The 23,475-nt window shown below is 42.4% G+C and overlaps 1 protein-coding gene across 4 annotated transcripts in view; it reads left to right on the forward strand.

The window, feature by feature from the left end:
• Positions 1-23,475, forward strand: part of NCAM1 (neural cell adhesion molecule 1) — a 157,244-nt gene that overhangs the window by 75,644 nt on the left and 58,125 nt on the right. For all 4 annotated transcript variants that reach the window (XM_072884835.1, XM_072884837.1, XM_072884838.1 and 1 more), the window contains exons 2-7: positions 15,925-15,999; positions 17,514-17,729; positions 18,484-18,627; positions 19,479-19,616; positions 20,118-20,235; positions 22,833-23,002. In XM_072884835.1, the coding sequence (XP_072740936.1) occupies positions 15,925-15,999; positions 17,514-17,729; positions 18,484-18,627; positions 19,479-19,616; positions 20,118-20,235; positions 22,833-23,002 (861 nt within the window). The remainder of the gene's footprint in view (positions 1-15,924; positions 16,000-17,513; positions 17,730-18,483; positions 18,628-19,478; positions 19,617-20,117; positions 20,236-22,832; positions 23,003-23,475) is intronic.

Genomic DNA, 23,475 nt, shown 5'->3' on the forward strand with positions numbered 1-23,475 from the left:
TGCAGTCCTGCCTGCTGTGTTTATACAAAGGGATGAGCCTAGTGTTCTTTATCTCCTTTTCTCTACCTGCTTCAGCTTGCTGCAGCCACAGTGACTCTCTTCTAAATACAAAGTGCCCTCTCAGTCTGCTTTATTGGGCTATTGTTAGAATCATTACACCAAGGCAGAGTAGCATCCTCAGCTTTTAGGGAATTGTTTAATCAAGCTTGAAGGTGCTGAAAACTGTTTAGATCCAGTTGATCCCAATAATTATTTATCCGGGGGAATAAAAGCTGGATTCTTGTCAAAGGTGTGGCAGAGGCAATGCTTTGTTCTGTGCTTGCTGTCATGAAAGCAATTGGTGTGACTCAGATTTATGGCCTGGGTCCCTTTTAGGATGGGTTCAGAGACATTTTCCTCTGATTCAAAAAAGAAGTAGCTGATCACATAGGCATAGCTGCGGGACGTGAAAAATTCTTATCCAAGGGATTATTCTTTTGCAATTTCTTTTCCTAAAGCCATTCAGGAAATGTAACCAACAAATGGTTTCATATTTGGATGGCTCTGTATTTGGGTTCACTTACCTTTGACTAATATCTGGGAAGGAAAACTCAAGAGCTTAGTTAACCTCTAACAACTGTTGGAGCTCTAGGCTGCTTCCTAATACATCTGTGCAAAGGAAGGCATATTGTTTCATGTGTGGATCCCCAGTTGTATTCTCCTAACCCATCTCAAATCTCTCTCCATTTCACTGAACACAGACCTTTGTTTGCTGTGGTTCCTCTTGTGCTGTAGTGACAATGAATGGTGAACATCTTGTGAAAGTCTGCTTGCTTTGCTGTGGCAGTTGTCCCAAGCACATCAATGACAGAAAGGGAAACTGTTGCTAGCATTTGGTGTTTGCAGGTGTTTGCTCTGAAGCCAAGCAAGCAGAGGTAGACTAGTAGATGCTAGCATACTGTGGCTCCTGTAAAGAAGCTGTCACATGCCTAGCATAAGATTAGCTGGAGTTGTGGGTAGCCCAGGAATTGGAATCATCTGAATTTGACCATAGACAAACACTGTTATACTCGGTCTCTTTACATATGTATGTGTTACCTGTCTACTTAGGGGAACATCATCTCCTGGCAATTTTTTGGTGAAGAATAGATGGTAGGCTTTCAAAGGCAGAAATGGTAGTGAGGTACTAATCTCACAACAATTTCTTTGAAAGCTGCTCTGTATTTTGTTCACTGGTATTTATTTAGTTGCCATTCTGGTATTAGTCACAGCTTGTTCATGTTATGAATTCATAGCATGCTAAGCAACTGCTGTTTGTAGAGAGCCTGGACCTTCAGAGGGTTGCTACAACAGATCTTTTTAATCTTACAGGCTGATTGCTAGTTTGAGGAGAAAGAAATATGCTGCTACTGCCAGAAGGTTACCTGTGATAGAAGTGGCATGAGGACAGGGATTCCTACTACTGGAGGAACTCTGTTGCCTCAAAGGCAAATACTGTCCAAGTTCACTGACTATATTTGAAGTCAAGAGTAGTGCATATCAGAAAGAGCATTGAGAACTGGGAAGTTTAGCTATTAATGGGACTTAAAAGGTAAACGGATGAAATGCTCTCAGCTCTTGAGACAGAGAACTCTCTATCAAGAATCTTAAATGACCCCTAGTGCTAGAGTGAGGTGATCAAATGTTGAGTAGGGTAGCTGTCTCCCCTTTCCCTCTCTGTTGCAAGTTTTACATCTTGATTTAGATGCAATCCTGCTATTTTTTGTTTTCTTTCTTTTATTTCCATTTTGTGTAGTTCTTTCCTTTTCTTGCTTTGTTACATTCCTCCTTGCTGCTCTTCAGTATTACGTGTCATTGTTTCCTATTTGTCTAATATCCTGAAAGCGCCATTACTGTAATATAGCCACATCCCTATCTTTTGCAATTCACTCAGCCCTAGAACACCATGAAGAGGCAGATAAAGACTGCTAAGTAAACCCAAGTATGCCTTGGCAGGGAAACACAGCATCATTACATATCTGTCCCAGCTGGTTTTAGAATTGGGTTTTCCTTTCCCCTAACCAGCTATACAAGTACTACTCTCTGGTCTGGACCACACAGACTGTCGAGTTCTTCCTGTGAAATCAACAGGACATTCTCCTCAGAAACTTATTCACTGAAAGAATCAATATTCTGTACCTAAGAGAGCGTTTAGAGACTGTACTCAGATGGCCTGTCATTTGAGAATATCCTGATAACAGAAGATCTTGTGGAAGCACCACAAAAATGCATAGGTCATAAATCTGCTGGGAGGAGCTAGAAAATGTGTCCATAATACGCAGACCATTGAGCAAGGTTTCGGTTGTGTATACTCTTTTGAAACACTGGAGTCAGAAACAGGGTGTGATACAGTGTGATACTATAAAGGTGACTTTATGGTATGTAAACAGGATAGCTGCAGTCAGCACTAAGTGCTAAAAAAAAGTTAAATTTGTCTCCATGCTAGGAAGGTCAGAAGGACTTTAAATTTATATCTCAAAATGGGGCATTTCCAGAGAGATCTAAGAGAATTAGGTATGATTGAGTGAGGAATGGGATGTCTTTGGATAGCTGTGCTGTCACTGTGCACTTTGCAGTCATTCTAAGTTGCACGCTCAGCTCATGGTACAGAGAACACTCGGTCAGTGCTCACGCAGAGATATCAAGAGTGATATGAAAAATAAGTGTTTGCCAGTACAGAAGGTGTCATGCTTCTCTGCTGAGACATGCAACTGAGTTGATGAACACTGTGCATTTTTTGTCCTTGAGGGCATCTGATCGTGGTGTGCTATATCCTTCCTCCCTAATCTCCAGCCCCACAGACTTTAAACCACTTTGCCGTTGTGTTGTGAGTACTGTCTCAGTTTGTGCCTCTTCCTGATCTGGCTGTAGGCACAGCTGGGGTTTAATTGCCAAGTTCAAGTTTTATTTTGCCTTTTTTTTTCCCCACTCATGTCTGTAGTATTTTTCTCAGAGGCCAAAAGACTGAAAATCCTGCCATATTTAGAGTGAGCTTTTGGATGAGTAGAGGCATGTCTCTGGACTAACCTGAGACTTGAAGTGTTAATAAGCAGAGACATTTCAGATCAGATTAGAAATGAAATGCAGGTCAGTAAGTGTTTCAGTTTGTAATATTATCATGCTGAGAGAATGTTAAGAGTGAACATGGGAAGGCAACCTGAGACAATTCCTCTCCCCATTTTTCATCACCTTAAAGCTGAGTTATGTGGTCAACAGGTGTTGATTTAAGGTTAATAGAGAAAAGACAGAATATTCATGTAGAATCTACCAGCAGTTGTTGCCAAGGTTAGTTTTCTACCAATACTCACCAAAGACTAATTTCCAGTGTGGATTTTCCAAACCCATTGACAAATTCTTGTATAACAAAGATGGCAGCTGGATAAAGCCGAGAAGCCAGACCTTTGGTTTTTGAGCTCTGAGTCTTGTTGAGAAGATAGACAAACAAGCTCTGTCAGAGAAGGGTAAAAAATTCTGCTGATACTGGCTTAGCCAGGTCCCAAGTTGCAGTTGGTGTCTCCTATCTTTGCTTGAGATGGGCTGTCCTGAAGCTGGAGGGTTTGCATCTTTTCCAAAAGTAAGTACAAAGATATGAAATGGTTCTGGCAAGAGCCTCTCCAGAAATGCGGAGAGAGGGGCAGACTACCTTGCATATGCAAGTGTGTCCTGCTGTAGATTCCTGCCCAGTTTTTTCAGCTACAGAGAAATGGTAGATTTGTTATGTAGCCCGTGCTGAACATGATAACAATTCATGCTGCGAAGTCAAAAGGATTTAGGTCCTTATTTAGTTCTGAAGCTCAAATAGGAACCTTGAGGGTCAATGGCAAAGTGGTGGGAGGCAAAAGGAGTAATGGTTTTATATGGGCAAAGGAAGGATGGAGGGGGGAGGTGAACTCATATATATCCTAGGGAGCCATGATGGATATAACCCCATAGTAAATTTGCATTAATGCAAATCTGTAGTTAAGTGGTTTTACTGTTCCAAGACATTCCATTTGCATGGCCCCAGATAGATCTTCAAGAGCAGTGTGTGTATTAGCCGTCCTGCTTCTAATGTGGAAAGGTGACTGCAGCTCGCTGCAGTTCACTCACACTCTGCTTCACTTGAGTCCTTCTGAATTTAGATATAGAACCAATACCCAGCAATTAACACACCTTCCTCTGCTTAAAGTGCCATGTTATTTACTTAACAGGTAAAGCTTGCTGTGTTAGCCCCGGTCTTAGCCCAGCAGGGAGACATCCTCCCTGCCTATTACCAAAATCACGGCTTAATTTGAGCTCATTTCTTTTGTTGAAATGCAAAACTAATTATATTTAACTACAGAGGAACAGGAAGTTGCATTAGCAGAGTTTTTTCAAATCAATGGGGAGTTATTCAGCATTATTTGGGGGCTGGGGAACTTTGTAACCAGATAAAAGATACGGGGGATGGCAGAGCTATAAAAAGTGTTATTGTGTGATTATGAAGAGGCCTTTTAATGCAGTTATTATGTGATGCTAAAAAGGCCTTTATTGCTTGAAGTTGGAAGTGGAATACAAATAGGCTCACAGTGTCTGTTAAATGAAGAGTGGAAAAAATAGTCTCCGTTTTCCCTGAACTGCAAAGCAAAAATAACGATTAAGTAGTGATTAAAATCTGTGGCAGTGCTGGGTTTGTTAGTTTGATCATAAACTAAGCAATAAAGTTTAGCAAGTAGGGAACAATTGTTTGTGTAATTTAAGGCATAGTTCATTGTTATGCTGAACCTGTTTATCCAGGTTATGATGTCAGCAAATTGTCGGCTCATAAAGGCTGGTTGAAACAATTAGGGTTGAATTCTCCCTGGTGTAAAATAAGTACAGATGGGCTTGATGTGAATAATTCAGAGGAACATTTCTTCTCAGATGATACCTGATTTCCAGAAGTTATCTTCAGTTTCCCTCACTGAAGGATGCTGGACAAACACAGCTGGGCTCTTCTGTGTCTATTGTCATCACCAGAGGTCTGCCTCCCAGCCCTGAGTTAATTCAGTTTGTAGGAAAAAGTGTTAACATTGTTTGTGAACACATTGAGAACAAAAACCAGGGCAGGTTCCAGACTGGAGCAGACCCATAGTCTGTCCAGTCCGTTATCTTGGCTCCTACAGAGAACCACCACCAGAAGAAAACACAAGAGACTGGAAAAAGCCAGGTATAATTTTGCTTCTCAACATCTATGGCAGAATGAAAATGTTGAGATTTCTTAGAGTATGTTTTGTGCCTTTAATAACTACAAGATGATTGCTCGCTCCACCTAATTATTAATAATCAGAAGTCTTTCTGCAGGGAGTGATTGCTGACTGGATGTAAGCAAAAGCATGGCAGTCAGATATTACTCTAAGGTTCTTATGGCCGTTTCTTAGAATAGTGCAGTATCTTGGATTCCCTTGTGCTGGGCACAGTATAAATGCAAAACAGATGCTGTGGTTGCTGCCTGAAGACAAAGGATGAGAAGACGCAGATGAGTGCAGGCAGATTGACTCCCACTAGGAAGTTCTGAGGACGAGTTGGCCTGGAGCGCTTGTACTCAGTTCTGTAGTCCAGCAGGTTCCCCTTGGTCTGTTTCTGCATATATGAGTAATAGGAGTTTCCTATCCCAATGGAAACTGGAGCAAAATAGCACTTGAGACTGCAGTTACATTTTTATCATTGTACTTTAGCCCTCAGCAGGGTGAGAATTCTCATGTGAAGGTGGGGCGGAAAAAGGTAATGGAGTTACCTAATCCATGCATGACAACCGTGACAGCTTCTAATCGCTCAGACTAGAGTGCAGATGATCACTAGCCAGACCCAGGCAGGTAATTTCTGCCTCCCTTAAATGGATGAAGGGGTTGAGCTGCATAGGAATGCCAGGGTCTCTTTTCCTGCTTGTGAACATGTGGTATCTTACAGGCAGCAGGATAAGGAGCTTCTAAATAATTTGGTTTTGGTATATTAAGCTGTAAGTATGTGGCAGGTGATGTGGCATTCTGCCCTGCAAGTGCCTGGCTGGCACGTAGTTATACTGCTCCAAGGACAGGGTAGGGCTGCAGCATGAGTCAGGGTGGCTTTGCACTGTCAGTGGACTCCAGGGATGAAATGAATGGGCTAGGACTTTCTCTGGTGCAGATAAATTCTGTTGTGTTGCTCTAAATTGGATGAGCTCAAGGTGCGTCCTTTGTTTTTGGTCTATGCCTGTTCCTTTTTCACCATCACAGGAAAGAACGAAGTTCACCTGCTTTTGTGCTGCACACCTATCTCCAAAAGATTTGTTGTACTTCTTCCTTTCTTCAGGTGTGTGGCTTGCTTGCTAGTGAGGCTGAGAGTCTTGTCCTTCTCCTTAATCTGTTTAACAAAGCTGATTTCATAAAACTGCTTTGACAGAAAAGATTACCCTGCACAGTGCAAGCAGAGAGGCCATGGTCTAGTCCTACAGCTCCCCCATTAAAAAAAATCAATACATTTAAAAAATCTTACTGCACTGAAGAGGGGAAAAAAAAGAAAAAGAAAAAAGGGAAAAAAGAGAGGTTTGATTCATTTAGCTGGAGCATCAAGAACCCCATCCTGGCTGTCACCTAGTATTTCTCATGTAGTCACAATCTCATTGAAAATGCAAGCGTAACATCACCTTGCCTGTCTGACTTCAGCCAGGGCACTGGGCAGTGGTGCAGGAGAGAGTGCAAGGTCATCCCCAGAGCACAACCCAGCAGGCAGTTAACACTTCCTTTGTGAGGTCTTCCCATGTAATAGCAGTATCTTGTCAGCACAGATGAATTTATCATGCTTGTCACTACCTCCTCCTTGCTGTTCCCATCACCAAACCTGCAAGCTGTCACTTCAGTATAGTCATATGGGGAGCTTCTCAAAATGTCCTTGCACTGACAGGACACCATATAAGCACAGGTAGAAATTGCTTCTTTTCTATGCTGACATCATCTTACAAGAAAGGGCACTGATGTTTATGAAGCTGAAATACATGAATATTGGATGAAGATCTCTTCAGAAAGGTCTATGGCATATTTTTTAGGTCACTAGTCGATGTAGGAATACCAAAATTATTAGGTTTTACTGTAGTGGGGAGCTACCCATACAAAACATAATAGCCATAATATCTGTCTTGAGTTACGTTCTCTGAGAATTTAAAGCTCTAGTTCTGCAAGAAGTTAAATTGATTATTGCAGCACAGTGTGTGCAAAGCACCTGGATTGTTTAGAAGCCTGAACATCTAAACTCATCAAAAGCTGGGACTATATGCTAGTCAGAAGGTAAAGGGACTTGTATTGCTAAGTGCCCAAATCGATTATATATCAAATTTCTTCAGAATACGTTGCTGTTGGTTGCTTATATAAATGATCTTGCAGCAGAACCTCTGTTGTATGTGTCTGGCGAATATGACTGAGAGCTTTGTTAATAACACCAGTGTACTAGTGGCTTCCTTAAATACCATGCAAAAGAGTAGCAGACATTGAGCAGAGGATTCTGTATTAGAAACTAAAATGTGATTGTTAATGTTGACATCATTTCTGTCAACATTGAGATCGCAGGGAAATCAATCTATTGTGCCTTCGGTTATGAATATGAAGAAGGATCTTTGCATATATGGACTGTGGTGGAAAATCATGGCGATATGGAGGAGAAAACTGTACTTAGGGATATTACCCAAAGGGAAAAGAACAAAATACCTGTTTTGTGTGTCTCAGAAGGCAGCCCTGCTTATCTAATCCTGCAGACCTGCTAATAATGACAGACTAAAAATAAAAAAACCCACCTTTTGTTAGCTGTGTACCTGTGGTTATTTTTTTTTAATACAAAGCTGCTAAGTACCACTTCAAGACATATTTGAAATTACCTGCATTAATGGTAGGAGAAGGAAAATGCAAAATGTTTTGTCTAAGTTGGCCTGAAACAATTCAATGCTGGTATTTTTTGTATTTTCACTGCAGGTGACCTGCTGAGCCTAGTGATTTTTCACTGACACTGGGTTCACTGGTAGGATAAGACTTGGAGGAGGAACAATATTATTCATTATTTGAAATATTAACTGACAACATGTTTTCACCTGACATTTATCAGGATGCTGAGAAACTCTTGAAGTAGAAGAGAGAGAGCATTTAGGAACCTAGCCAGCTGTTACACTGAGGGCAAAATAGTTTCTGTACTGTTAAGCAGTTGTGTATCTGCAGACAAGAGAAAAGACCAGAAGATTGTACTGGCTTTAGTACTTAACGGACTGTGCTGCAGAATGACACTGAAACATAGGGGCAGTCTAAATGTCTGATGCACAAAAATGCATGTGGGCAGTGAGGTACGTAATAGCAGCCACTGATCATGGTGTCTGGTTTTCTAATGAAATGATAAAGGGCAGGCAGTGGTTGTGCTTACTTTGGTCTTGTTTTGCAGAAGTTCAGAGCAGCCAGTAGCAGCTGTGAAGGGGGTAGGCAAGTAATTTTTCAGGTTCTGGACATTAAGAGAATTATTTGTGCCACTTAAGGTCTTGAGCAATTAAGAAGAAGAGGAAGCTTCTCTTATCTCCCCAACCTTAAAAGCTAATCATTCTTCTGGCCAGATGGATAATTTGGAGATTGCAGTGCATATTTATATCTTACCTGACACTTCTTAGATGCCTCTTTGATTTATAAGAGCTGTTTTCTAAGGATGCTGTTGCCAGTGCGTAATTCTTGGGGACCTGGAAAGCACTGGCTGTATTTGAGTGTATTTAGCAAAGTATAGGGGTTTGGCCTTTCCTAAAGACGGCTAATATAGGAAAAGTACATAGCTTGAGATGTGGTGTGTACAGTACACATGGGCACAGCAGTCTGTTTCAAGGAATCAGTATATATTATATTGACATTCTTAAACATAGACGCAGCAGTGCTGGAGGTGACCTGAAGTGGGTCAATGGCCTTGAATGTGTCAGATATGCTTCTCCTTCCAGTTTTATAAACAAAACCAGAGTTTGAGCCAGGTCTGAATTCTGATAATCTTCATCTTATTGCCATGGTCTGAGCACATTAGTCTTCCACATTTGTCTTTCCTGTTGCATTTGTGACATGGAGAAGATGCTTCTACCGTTTACTATAGCTGGGGACTAGGCATTGACTGAAAGCGACTTGTCCAGTGCCACACAGGGAGTCTATGGAAGGGCAGGCTGTCCAAGATAAATCCTGAAAGCCTAGGCTAGTGTCATAACTGCAGGATCATGCATTCTCCCAGAATAAAGCCATCCTATGTGCCTCTCTGGCTCAGTGTTGTCTATTTTGAATAGTTCATTTGCTTTTACTTTGATGATCTGTATGGTTATGTATCCTTATTCTTAGCCATATGCTTCACATCATGAAGCCTGGTACCACGTATGAGAAGTCCCTCCTGTCTTGACTAAAGAAATGTGAATCTTTTCAGCAACATGTTTCTTCTAGGTAGCTAAACAGATACTCCTTCCTGTAAGAGCTACTTGTGTATGGAAGGTGTTTTCCAACCTAAATGATTCTATGAAAGGAAGCCCTGTTGTGCTTCAGCACTGATGTGTCACTGCAAATTAGGGAACTCCTCAGTATGTGACTTGTGCCTTTGAATGAAGATTGAGTTTATGGAGTTGCTAATGTTGTAGCAAGCTTGGACAGAGCAACTTGGAGAAAAATAATGATGATGCCTGTCAAGATACTTTATGTGACCTTAATGTCCTAAATTACAAAGAGGCTGAGACAAATGCACAGATAATTCTATATAAGGCCCTGCAAGAGTGCTCTTGATAGGATGGATGGGTTGCTAAAGAAAATCTGCTATGCTTATCCCTCTATGTTTAGAGAGTAATGAAAGTATTGGATACCATTTTGGAAGCTGCTGCTGCTAAGGATCCCCCATTTTTGTCAGCTTAGCAGTAGGATCTAAGTGTAGCTTTGTGTTGGTGCGGAACACCCTCATAGTATCAGTATGTACATTTAAAGCTGTGCCTGTGTGTGTTTTCGGATACGCCCACTATAGGTATGCAGAGCATATAAACTCTGTTGGGTTGAAAGGGAGTTAAGAGTTAAAGAGGAAGTATTCCTTGCTTGGATGGGAGCTCTGTAATTCACCTTCTGTACAGGACACTAAATGAACAGAACAGACAAGAGCAGCAGGTACCCTCAAAAGTAGAGCATACAATATTAACTCCAATCTGCCATTCCAGAGCCAGCCTAGCACAGTTACTGATACTCTGCACTATTTCCCAAACCAGCTTAATACTATAGCACTGCCTGCCAGTGACTGTCACCTCGTCACTGTTTAATAGCAGCATTCAACAAGACACTGACATATTAAAAGACCAAATCAGTGCTTCTGACAGCAGCAGTTTGTTGAATGACACTGGCCTTATGCAGTTTTTCTGGGGTAAGGTAAATCAAGTGTAAAGGGCGTAGATTCATGTGTGTCAGCACTCTCGCCCTCTTAGAATAAGCATTTGAGGGGAGGCCTTTTTTTGTTTGTTTTTACAGCTTGTGCTTTGAGGGAAGTAAATGAATGCTAGAGGAGAGATGAAAGCAGGGAGAGCATCTTAAAATCGAAGTACACAGGTGGTCCCAGCAGTACGATAGTGACCCAGAACCATAGACATGTGAGTGAAGTACCATTGGGATAAGAGCTTGTAGCATGTCATCTGCCACACAGCTATCTATGTGCATCTTCTAAATCAGTCCCGTTTCCTAATGTGCAGTAGATTGCTGAGTTCTGTTGGTTTTCTTCAAACAGTGTGAACCGAATACTGTATATCGCTGAGCCCCTTGAAAAAGATGTGCTTGAGGGGCATTCCTGTTGTTTTGTATCCTGCACAGAGATAACGTGTTTTAAATATGATGAAAGAGTATGTAATGGTGCATATGGATTGCTAGTGGATGAACAAGGCAGTAATGAAGTTACCGTGTTTAGTACAGGGGCAGCAATCACACCGCTTTTCTGCTTGTATCAGAGGTTTGTGTGATGTAACCTGCTTAAGTCAGCTCATGAAGTCTGGTTAGCAGGAAGTGTCTATCAATGAGAAGATTTCTCAGGTTAGCATTTTCTTGTAAAAGGGATTAACTAGGCTTTAAGCTGCCAGTGATGCAGATACAATGCTATATGTTTCAGCAGTCTCCTTCAAGAAAAGTCACAAGATACACAGTGTGCATCTGACTTACCTGATCCTCTCTCAGGGTACTTCAGCATCTTCTTCTTGGTATTAGATTAAAGAAACTGAAGTGTAGCGTGAAGTAGATTTGTTAATACTGTGTCTCTGGTTCCTACTACTCAGGAGGTCACAGTTTTTGTGTCATGGTAATTGGTAGGTTTGAGAAGTGCATTTTCAGTGTTAGTAATAATATGAGGAGGTTTTCTCTCTGCCTCCCTTGTGTCATGGTGAAGGGACTGTACTGACATCCAGGGGGACTACTGGTGAAGGAATTGCTGCCCCTCTGCATAACCTTTCCAGAAATTCTATTACTTAGGCCAGTAATTAGGAGATTTAATTATAACTTTGCAGCTGGTGGAGCAGAGGGAGCACTGACTGAATGAGGCATAACCAAGGATGTCCTTCCCTCTCTCATTTCTAAGACTCCAAAAAGTTTTGCCTTCCTGTGTCCCTCGGGTGGTTTCTAGATTTCATTCTCTCGAAAACCTGCCCATCACTTAAATGCACAGAAGGAGTTGAGCCCTTAGAAAAAATAAGCTAAAATCTTGAGAGCTGGACATTGTTGTCTGGACTCGGATCTCTTGCCTGGCCCTTTAGGCTGTATTTACAGTAAGCTGTTTGTATGATTTCCTCCTATTCTTTGCATCTACTGTGGCACAGACATACATAAAAAAGATGTAAGGTAGAGCACAGATGCTGAATTCTGAGGTGATGAAAAGTTCAATGCTTTACACAGAGCCTTTTTTTCTCATTTCTAGCTGTAACAGAAAGCACCTGAGAATGGAATGAAAGGCATTAATAACCCCAGCCTTTGCCACTGCCTTCCCAGCATGCAGCAACTCTCAAAAGTGTGGAAGAGGTCCATTGGTATATTTATATAGCATAGTGTGGCAAAAAAATGAAAGAAAGAAAAAAAAAAAAAGAGGTATGAATTTATATTAGATCTTCATATTATATGAATTTATATTGATCAATTAGCTCAAAGCTATTTTACCAGCACCCCACTGTTTGCTAGTGGTGCTTCGCTGCGTAGAAGGTAAGTTGATGACTAGTCTAAATGCTCTTCCTTGCGCTGGGCTGATTTTCCAAGGCAGTGCTGTGGGGGAATTCAATCACAACTTCATTGTGGTCCCAGTTGATAAAAAGTGTAGGGCTCAGAAAAGTGTCTTGGACAGGCCAAGAGGGACTGTAATAAGCCCCTTGCTTTTAATCAAGAGATTACGGGATACTTTCATGTCCTCTCCTTCTGAAAGCCTCTTGGCTAGGCAAGACATACAGCCATACATACAAATGTTAGTCAGAACTAGAACACACAGTACTCACAAGCTCTGGTTTCAATTGAATCTTGGCTGGGTTGTTTCTGTTTACTGCTGTATCCCAGTCTTTTGAGATGGAATACTAGCATTTATCAGTCTAGCCTGCTAAAATCTGGTGAGAGTAAAACTAGAAAAGTGGCATGGACCTTGCACTATTATTATCCTTTGCAGAGCTCCACTGGCCCCGATTAATTGCTTCCAGTTTACTTATGAAGAGAAATGCTGTGTCAGAATGGTTGTTGGCTAAAGAAATGTGCTCAGACACCTTATCAGAAAATCCTACTACTTAGGTCCTTTTTTAATGATGGCAGGCAGTGCTCCTTCATTCTGTGTGTAGCTATATACTTAATGTCTAACCCCCACAGTCCATATGTCTGTTTCCCAAGTACTGTAAGGAATGTTGCCATTGGCACATACAAACAGGTTTTCATTTCTGAAGCAGTGCATGTTTCTTAAAAACCCAGGCATGTTTGGCAGCTGAAAGTAATGCCTCTGTGGTCTGGAGGTAAAATTAGCTGGTCTGGGAGAAGGGTTTTCATGCAGTACAGTATGAAAACACGGAGAGTGACAGATGAAGCATTTGCAGTAAAGTTGCTGAGAAGTGCTCTGGCTACATGGGGTAGAGGAATAGCTGGATTAAGAGGATGGTTTTCTGCAAGTTAATGGCTGCAGTTTCAAAATAAAACCTATTCATTTTGGCATCTTGAAATTCATACTTGACCTGGACTTGTTAGGCCACAGAGCTGCTGCAGCATTAAGCTATAGCTGGAGGAAAGCCAGAATCCAATTACATTTTCTGCCTAATGGGTCATAATTTATGCTATGAAGAAGGCAGTGATGTTGCTGGGGGAAAAGGGCATTGCGCATGCTTGGATATACATTGTGAAGGGCTGATTGTAAATTAACATGAAAATGGGGAGGTATGCTTTCCTCTCTCACTTGTTTAGTACCAGTGTAATTCAAATCAGAAAATAAGTAGTCATACTGGACTATACACAACACCCGCCAGAAATCTGGTTAGCTTTCGTTTTGTCTGTCTAACTTGTGTTGCTGTGATTGTTGATTCTCCCCTTACTGTACTAAAACAGGATTGTTTTAATAAATTCAGCTTCTTTGACTTCATGCTTTTGGTTTCTGGTGGCACTTCCAAAATGGTATGTTCCTTCTCCTTCATCCATTAAATGCTAATCAGTTTCACTTTCATAAACAAATGAGGAAAAAAAAAAGTTTCTTTTTCAGTAGTGGGACTCCAAATGTAGGCTCCTAAGCTGTGCTTAGGTATTGAGGTAGGAGACTTGCCCTACTTCTTAGAGAGCTGCTCAGAGAGGTTTGTTATTCTTGAAAGCCCAACTTTTAATTTAGATATCTAAATACAGATTCAAAAACTTAACTTTGGACTTCTGTTGTCAATGTTGGCCTTTCTTTTTTACTTTCTGAGTGAAGGTGCAAAGGCTTTTACAGCAGCAATTAGTGGAGCCTCTGAACTTTAACAAACATTTAACTGTTCACCCAGGAGCTCTAAACGTGCCTTAATAAATGGTGCTTGGTTCTGTAAATTTAATTTCTAAACAGGAGCTATCACTCACATACCAAAGACAAGATCATAAAAGACAATTTAACTGATAATTTGAGAACACTGTAAAAAGGTCCCATTATTAAAAGGTGCCTGTCTTTTGCTGATGCCCCAGCTTCTGGAGTGTTCATATTGGAAACTACTGTAATGTCATTCTGGAGTATTTGCATCACTGCACATTGCTGCAGCTGCTGCCCAAAGACATTAATCGAGCTTGTAATGTTGTCTATGCTCAAATCTGGTTCCATTGTAATGCAGAAGGATAAATGTTCTAGATAGTACTGCAAAGCAGAAATCTGATCTGGAGGAATTCGGAGGTCTGGATTTGAGACATTTAAGATCTCTTTGTAGTACCTTTGCACTCATTCCATACAGCAGAGACCTTCCTAGGAAGAGCACCGAAGAGCACCCCAGAATATGATTCCAAATGTAAAATTCAGATGTTGGAAAGATTTGTAGAAAAACAACAACAAAAATGAGCCCATAGAAGTAGGCTATTTAGTCCTCGCTGCACTGAATCTAATAAATCTTTAGCCTTTTCTTATAATTGGCTCTTCGTACTGGCAGTTCTGTTTGGGATTGAATTATATTAAAGTAGTATAGTTGAGAGAAATTAGGTTACCCAGAAATAAAACAGACTGAATGCAGGAGCTAGAAGGGCAACATGTACTTCATTGAAAAGTACAAGGAAGGTGAGAGACAAGACATGTGAGTTAAATACAGATGTCCAAAGGGAGACTGAAAACGTCTGAGAATAATTATGATTTCTTTCAGCAACAGTATCCTCAAATATTCTCTCTGGAATTATTATCTAACTTGGATTATTGTAAATTATTCCTTTGAGGCTGTGCTGGATTCAGTGGTAGGAAGCACAGAAGGTACAATATCTTTCACTGACTCCATGCTCCCTCAATTCCAGAGAAGCATGTAATAGATGCTTCACTCAGGTCCATGGAACATCTGTGCCATCTCTGCTGTCAAAACACCTTCAGTATCTTATTTAAAAATAAAATAAAATAAACAAAAAAATAAAGAAAACAACAACTAAAAAATGCTAACATAAAAGCCAAAGCACTGATGATACTCCATGAGAAGGCAGTGGAAGAGACCAAAGTATTGCTAATATTTTCATCTCTGCAGTATGAGGGGAAATGCGCCTGGGTGAACTTGGAAGCAAGTCTCAGCCAGTACTGTGAAGGCAGAAATCACAAACCGTCAATAGTCCTTGTCAGTATATACTGGAGGAGATTTCCTTCCTAATCCAGGTATGCTCTGCCATAAACATCTCCAATTTGCTGGCTGTTTGGACTAGGTTTCTGACTGGAAGATCAGAGTAGGAGATCAAGGAAGATCAAGGACCCAGAGTATGCCAGTAACTCCCACTCTGCATTTGTAATGGTTGATAACTGGGGCTTGTATGAATATGGTATCACATAGAGCAACAAGAAGTCTCTAGAGCAAAGATAATATATATTTGCTGCCAGGATAGGCCTTTAAGCCAGTTCCAGTTTGAATTCAGAGGAGTTCTTACAGACTGCTTGATGTTCTGGTGTGCACACCAAGCACGCTCCCTAGTATTGCAGTGTGGTAGAGATTTGAACATAAATCAGCCCTTTCTGTATCATTCCATGTGGTTTTATAAAGGTCTGGAAGCAACTCTGAATGCTAGCAACTTCTTTTGGGCTGAAGCAGGGGTCCATAGCACTGTACATTCAGATAAATACTGATAAAGAGCAACGCTTATGAAGCCAAGAACGCTCCACCCTATGCTCTTCCATTGCATGAGTAAAGGAGCCACGGGGATTGGAAGGCTGGCAAAGCTTTTTTTGCTGAAGACCACTCCTATTGTCTAACCATCTTCTGCGTGCTCATTTCTTTTCCAGCCTCTCTACAAGTGGACATTGTTCCAAGCCAGGGGGAGATCAGCGTTGGAGAATCTAAGTTCTTCTTATGTCAAGGTGAGTGATGGCTTATGGCATCAGTTGTCTCCATCTGGGTTTGCTGGGAAGGTCAATCAATGCATTAACTCTGGGATAAAAGCTCCAGTGCCAGGTCTAACTGCAAGATCTCTTGCTCTTTCTTTTTCACATGCCCTTATGGTTTATAAGACTGAGTAGCAAAGGCAACACATGCTGTTTACTGGAAACAATAAATGCATTCTCCCTTGAGAGCTGACAACAGAAAGCAGCTCTAGCAAACAGATTTTAAAATTAAAAAACAAGTACTGGAGTGTTGTCTCTAAGCTTGAGCAATAGCCACAACAATGGCACCTTGCATCGGTCCACAGCTCTTTGATCTTTTGAATTTAGAATTAAGCCTGTTGTTTTTCCAAACTATTTCTCTAATCAACTGCTAACAGCAGTAATGGGAGTGCTAGGTAGCTTGAGAGTTGTTACCTCTGCAACTAAGGATTTTATTGCTGCTGAGAACCTGCATTTCTTGTGACACAATTTACTCTTTGTTCAGGCCACCAACTGCCCCAGGCTGTTCTCCTGCACATTGTGGTGCAGTGCTGACACAATCCATGTGCCCCAAAGCGCGCGGGTCCTACAATTTTATGGCATTTTCCAAATTAGCATCCACGTGTCCTCTTCTGAGGTTCTCCTGAAAGCAGCTGGCCTGGTTTCTGATGGGAGGAATTGGTGTGTTGGAGCACTGACATGATAGCATCCTGAAGCATGACAGAGAGCAAATAGGTGCTATAGTGAGCTCTGGGAGCAAAATGCCATCAGAGGACCACAGTTCCTCAGGAGCATACTGACTGGGACAAGTAATGAGGCCATCTGATCCAGGAGTGCTTAACTGCAGAGTAATTTGTTAATGCCAGTGCTTTAAAAATGAAAGTGTACTCTGAGCAAGTACTGTTGTCATGATATTTGCATTCAGAAAACTGTGGGATCAATTAAAGCCCCTCCAGTAACAGGAGTTTGTCCCAAATAACAAAACCACACTGAGGAATGCAGAGATGTGAGCTGCAAGAAAGACAGCCTGTAACCCCTTAATAACAATTCTGACTTACACTGGATGCAGCAGGAAGTTTAAGCTGATCAATGCCAGAACTGCTGCTACAGCAATGTCACCATTTTGGTATGCAAAGTAGCCCAGCCTGCAAATATGGGTGTTTATTGAAAATATGATGGAGCTGAAGCAGGAAGAGATTTTTATTTCTCAGGCTGATCTGCGTCGTGGAAGGACTGGGACATGGGATCCCCGGATGCATAGAAGGCCATTGTGGGCTAAAATGAGTGTACCCCTTTAGATTATAAAACCAACCTAATATCTTTTTTGCAGGACAGCAGCTGACCATTCACAATGCTGTGAGAGAGAATTTTCTTTGCTTGCTTCTTAGGTACCGGAAGCCCTTCCCCTGGGTCAGTCTTCCACACAGTGCTACTGGTTGTATTTAATTCCCTCCGTGCAGATTTGTTGGGAACTCATTTCAATTTGCTCTATTTTCTTTTATTGTCCCTAGTGGCAGGGGAGGCCAAATACAAAGACATTTCCTGGTTTTCCCCTAATGGTGAGAAGCTGACGACGAACCAACAGCGCATCTCAGTGGTGCGAAACGATGACTTCTCCACCCTCACCATCTACAACGCCAACATTGATGATGCTGGCATCTATAAATGTGTTGTCAGTAGCGCGGAGGAGGGAGATGCCGAGGCCACCGTCAATGTGAAAATTTTCCGTAAGAGAGCGGCTCCGAAGCTATTTTCTGGTCTACCTTGCACATGTATGAGGCAAGATTAGGGAGGCAACCATTTTACCTTCCTAGAAAAGGCTATTTTTAAAGGGGAAGAAAGAGGCTGAAAAGAAGGAGGAAGTTAAGAAGATGCAGCCTTCTCCTTTGTTGGTTTTGAGGTGAAAGTGGGAACTAGGACCTTGGCCTGTCAGGGCATTACCAGCATGTCTACTGCTTAAATTTGTCTGAAAGACAGGAGAGCAAGGGGTAGAAGGAGAAGATTCTAGTGCATCATAAATGTCTGGGAGGAGTAAGCAGAGAGAGCAGCTTTTGTGGATGACAGATGTGCTATGAGATAAGACTAGTCTTCAGTAAAGAGGATGACACATTCAGAAAGGTTATAATAAGCCATCAGCATGGTGTCCAGCAGAGCCATGATAGTAGCTCCTCCCCTTCCTGCCGGGAAGCTGAGCAGTTCCAAGTTCACATTTTCTCTTTGCAGTGTGGACAAATTGGTGAGCTAGGTGGAGTATTCATTTGGCCCACTGATATGCCTGGGAGGCAGGGCTGGAAAATGGGGTTCCTGCATTGCAGTGCAGTGCATTGAGTCAGGCACACCTTTATCCTCCCCTCGGCAACATGAGGATTTCTAGAGAACATGTCTTCTGGGGTTTCTTTGCTTTCCTCAGGCTTTAGTCAGGAGCACAGCTTGAGGTGTGCTGAGAAAGCTGCAGTGACTTTCTCCTTCCATTGTTTTCAGAAAAGCTGATGTTCAAGAATGCTCCCACTCCTCAGGAATTCAAGGAAGGGGATGATGCTGTGATTGTGTGTGATGTGGTCAGCTCACTGCCTCCTACCATCATCTGGAAGCACAAAGGCAGGGATGTTATCCTAAAAAAAGACGGTAAGGCACAAGAGGTGTCTGTGCTTGTCCATTCAGGGGTCAAATCAGGCTCATACAAGGGGTTCAGGAGAACAAAATGGTGGTGGTCACAAGGGAGGAGAGAAGCAATTTGTACCTAACACTAGGTCTTAGGATGTGAATTTAGTTATTCAAGGTGCTGTAGTTTGGCAATGGCAGGACAACAATGTTCCCACAGAAATGGCCATCAGGCTTTAACACTGGAATAGGCCAAGGAATGCTAGAAAAAAATTTCAGATAAAAGAAATGTCATCAGACAGAAAAGCTGCATGTTGTGACATTCTCCAGTCTTCCTAAGGAAAAGGGGCTAAAAGCTCCTTGCAAGAACCTTTCCCTTTCTTTCAAACTGCTGCAGACTGTCATGCCCAGAAGGGCATTTTACTGGCAGAGGGGACTCCAGAGCCCTGACTCCAATTGAGTATTCATGCCTCAGCTGTGGCTTGAATGTGTTTCTCATGTCTGCTTGTTGCAGGCATAAGGGAACTGTAATAAGACTTGAACTCTGCTGCCCTTGGGCAAGAGGGGCAAGTTTTAAATTGCTTGTTGTCTGATACTAATTACATGTAAATGTGTTTGTGTATATTTATCTGTTTATCTCTGTGTGTACTTATGGTATAAAGCACCAGAGCAGTTTGCCTGCTGCCCACATCTGGTTTCTTTCTTGGCAATGTCAGATCCAGGTACAGCAGCATCTCCGTTAAATGATGGGAAGGGAAATTTTATTACACTAAGCCTTGTCTCAACCCGAAGGGACAAGGAGAGGAGAAGAACCTGTTACCTGCAGTGAGCTTTCCTGAGGATCCTAGGATGAACCTTCCTTTTGTCTTTTCTAGTTCGATTTATAGTCCTGTCCAACAACTACCTGCAGATCCGGGGAATCAAGAAAACAGATGAAGGGACATACCGCTGTGAGGGCCGGATCTTGGCTCGTGGGGAGATCAACTTCAAAGATATTCAGGTCATCGTAAATGGTGAGCAGCTTAGAGTAAGGCTAGTATGGGGGCAGGGTATGTAGCACCTGCACTCCAGGCTGCTGATGGAAATGTTACTTTAGATTCACACTCATGATTTACCATCAGCTAATCTTTCTCTACTGTGTCAAATAAAAATGTCCATGAAATTGACTGAGTGTTTACCAGATGTTTACAGGACATTATCGTGTCAAGAGAAACCTTAAGTGTCTCATGACTTAGAGTGAGGTATTGATCTTGTTGGGACTCACAAGTGGTTTTGTCCACAATACTGATTTTCTGTGCGTCTCCCCACCCCCTGCCCTTCCTTCCCTGTGCTGATTGCTTTGGAGAGCTCATGCATCAAACCTGTTGATTGAAACCGGCAGGTGATAGCATAAGGGTTTGAATTACTAGTGACATTTGTGGGTATTGCAGAGATTTTCAGTGAGCCGTCCAGGGCTCACTCTTGCTCACATCTTCTGTCCTTTCTAACTTCAATGTGGATTCCTTCTCTTCTAGTACCTCCTTCTGTGCGCGCTAGGCAGAGTACTATGAACGCCACTGCCAACCTCAGCCAGTCTGTCACCTTAGCATGTGATGCTGATGGTTTTCCTGAGCCAACCATGACGTGGACAAAGTAAGATGCTGTGTGCAATGTCCTGATTGTGTGTGAGCATGGACGTTTTCAACAAGACCAGGCTGGAGGGAAAGCAAAATTTTAACTGGAATAAGATTAATTCATTTTTCTCACAAGAGAAAGAATGGCCTCATAATGGAATTGCAGTTAGCTTCTGTTGTGGGTTAACCCCGGTAGGCAGCTAAGCAGCACACAGCCACTCGCTACACGTCGCCCGAGTGGGATGGAGAAGAGAATCAGAAGCATAAAATCCAGAAACTCGTTGATTGAGATAAAGACAGTTTAATAGATAAAGCAAAAGCTGTGCATGCAAGCAAAGCAAAATGAGGAATTCATTCACTACTTCCCATTGGCAGGCAGGTCTTCAGCCAGGTCAGCTGTCCCGGCTGTGTCCCCTCCCAACTTCTTGCCCACCCCCAGCCCACTCACTGGCAGGGCAGTGTGAGAAACAGAAAACCCTTTGACATTGTGTGTATGCTGTTCAGCAATAGCTAAAACATCATTGTGTTATCAATGCCATTTTAGTCACAAATCCAAAACATAGCACCATATGAGCTACTATGAAGAAAATTAACTCTATCCCAGCTAAAACCAGTACAGCTTCCTGGAAAAACAAGAATAACAGTAAAAATAGCGATTTTTCACTGTCCCATTGCATCCTTTGTCAAGCTGCAAATAGAGATGAAGCTTCATGCTGACCAGACCTGTCCCATGGGTCAGTTTATTATCATCGGTTGCACTGGTGGGGAAACTTAGGCAAAAGTGGATGCTGTAACTTGCATTTGTCATTGTTGCATTAAGAGTTACTGTCGCGTAGGAGTCTGAGGAGTGGCTGGGGGTGGGGGGGAACCGTCCCATTGAGTCACGAGGTTCAGACGGGACCCCCTTGCTTTCTAAACTCCTTCTCAGAGAGGAGTCTAGGTGCGGCTAAGTCCAGTCTTAGTCTCAGACTTGGTCAATGGTTTATTTTCTAAGGACTGTATATGTAGCCACTCATCAGAGTCAACGTTTGCCTATCAGAGCCCTCTCAGGGCTTTCACTGAAACAGCTTTGCAAAGTCGATTAAGGCAACAGCGTTAATTTGACAACGTTTTAAGTGCAGTCGTGTTCAGCGTACTGAACTTCACAATTACGGATTCACAAATAACGCGATGCACCCCCAGTCTAGTCGTGTTGCATGAACTATCGCGGCCACACTTAAAGAGTCTGGTCGTGTTCAATGAGAACTACCACGGCTAGATTAATGAAGAGTGCAGTTTATTAGAGCAACAGACACACAGGTTCTTTGGATTACTGGTGATAAATTCACTGTCTGCAAAGCACGTGCAAATACCAAGAGTATGAGTAACACTGCCAGCTACAAACGCTTTAAAAGATAATAAAGCAACTCTGTAGAGATTTCTAAGTTTCCCGGGGAGGCACTTGGTATAACCAAGTGTTTGAATCTTACGCAAAGGTGTCCCGATGGGGGGTAAGAGAGACTCAGCCCGTCAACTGATCCCAGAGGTCAGTGTGGTACATGATGGTGTCTTCCCTAACGTTCTCTCTCTCTTAAGCCATTTTATACTATCTGTCACCTTTCAGGTGGAGCTTGAGTGACTCTAGTCATACATATCTTTGTTTAGGATTGGTGTAAAGTTTTCTCGCTTCGCTTTTAAAGGTATAAGCTAGGAAAATTCAAAGTGCAAGCTCAGTGAGGGCTGGTCGCACCTTGGAGGCAGGTAGCTTTTGGGATGGAGGTGGTTTTTGATATTATAATGATGTTATAATGAGCAAAGTTCACCAAAAGGACAGCATTTTGTCAAAAACGTGACAGGCTGTTGGCCCAGGGTAGCAAATACGCAGCTTATCAGTCCCATAATGCCTTTAAGTTCCCATATAATCGCAGAGCCTGACCATGGTATGTCCACACCGCTCCACCCTCCGAGCAGTACCTCTTAGAGTCAGCACACCAAGTTCCCCTGGTGTTACCGACATCTAAGGTTGCAGGCCTCGGAACTTCCATGGAATGGATTCCTTGCATGTCAGCCACATTCCACCTGGGAAGCTTCTTCAATGTGGTACCTTACCTAAAAGTGTGAATATAAGTTTAATTTCTAAGTCACCTCCAGCAATTATTCCACAGTCATGCCAGGAGATCTGCATCTAAAGTCTTTCTCTTCATTTCATCAGGTCTAAATTTCACTGTCAGGCAGTGATACAGATTTCAGGTATACTGTTCTTGAAACTGTGTAGTCTTTGGTAAAGGTTATAAGGATAAGTTGTAATGTTGAGAAAGCTGATGACAACTTGGAATACTGCCTTGATATGGAAGGACAGAAGCCACCTTCAGTGGTGTTTATAGCTCTTGCATATAGGCTATGATGTGTGTCAGGAGGTGAAAGGTTCAGCTGCCAAGAGCCCTAAGGCAGGAGGGATTAGGAACAGATCAAAATGTAAGCTTTGTAGCCCATAGGGAAAGGAAAAGGTGGTGGTCCCTCTCAACCTGAGGAGTTTCAGTGTAGTAATGCAGTTCTAGCATTAACAACAAGCCTAAGACAAATAGCCTTTGATTGCTTCTCCTCCCCAACACAGCCAGTGTGCTTTGTGCCCTGCAGGGATGGAGAGCCAATAGAACAGGCCGATGATGAAGAGAAATACAGTTTTAACTACGATGGGTCCGAGCTCATCATCAAGAAGGTGGATAAGAGTGATGAAGCAGAATACATCTGCATCGCTGAGAACAAGGCTGGCGAGCAGGATGCCACCATTCATCTCAAAGTCTTTGGTAAACATGCTCTTACCGTTCCACCTTTCCAATCCAGTTGGCTATTGGTAGCTCATTAGTGCAAGCTGGAAGTAACCTACTTATCCCAGTTAATGCCTGATGTGGCTTATCCAGAGCCGCTTCTTTCCCAAGTAATGCTGTGCACCTCTGCCATCATGGTAGGCAAAACAGATTCTGTGTAATTGTCTGAAACAGATGCCAACTCCATTCTGCTTCCTCTCTGATAAAAGAAATTCAGTCCTGTGCAGGGGGTGGTGTGAGATTCACATGCTACTTGAAATATCTTCCAGGCCCACAGGGCTGAATCCCAGTCCAACCCAAGCTGCTATTAAAAGGGCTTTAGCACTTTGGTGGGACTTACTATAACCCAGACAGGGAGGTGAACTCCACCCCAACGCTATGTGAATGACCTCAAGCTTGCAGGAATGCATCAGCAGCTTTCCTACCTTTCATGAATCTGGGAGTGTTAAGGA

Source organism: Ciconia boyciana, chromosome 20, assembly GCF_034638445.1.
Source record: "Ciconia boyciana chromosome 20, ASM3463844v1, whole genome shotgun sequence".
Taxonomy (NCBI): domain Eukaryota; kingdom Metazoa; phylum Chordata; class Aves; order Ciconiiformes; family Ciconiidae; genus Ciconia; species Ciconia boyciana.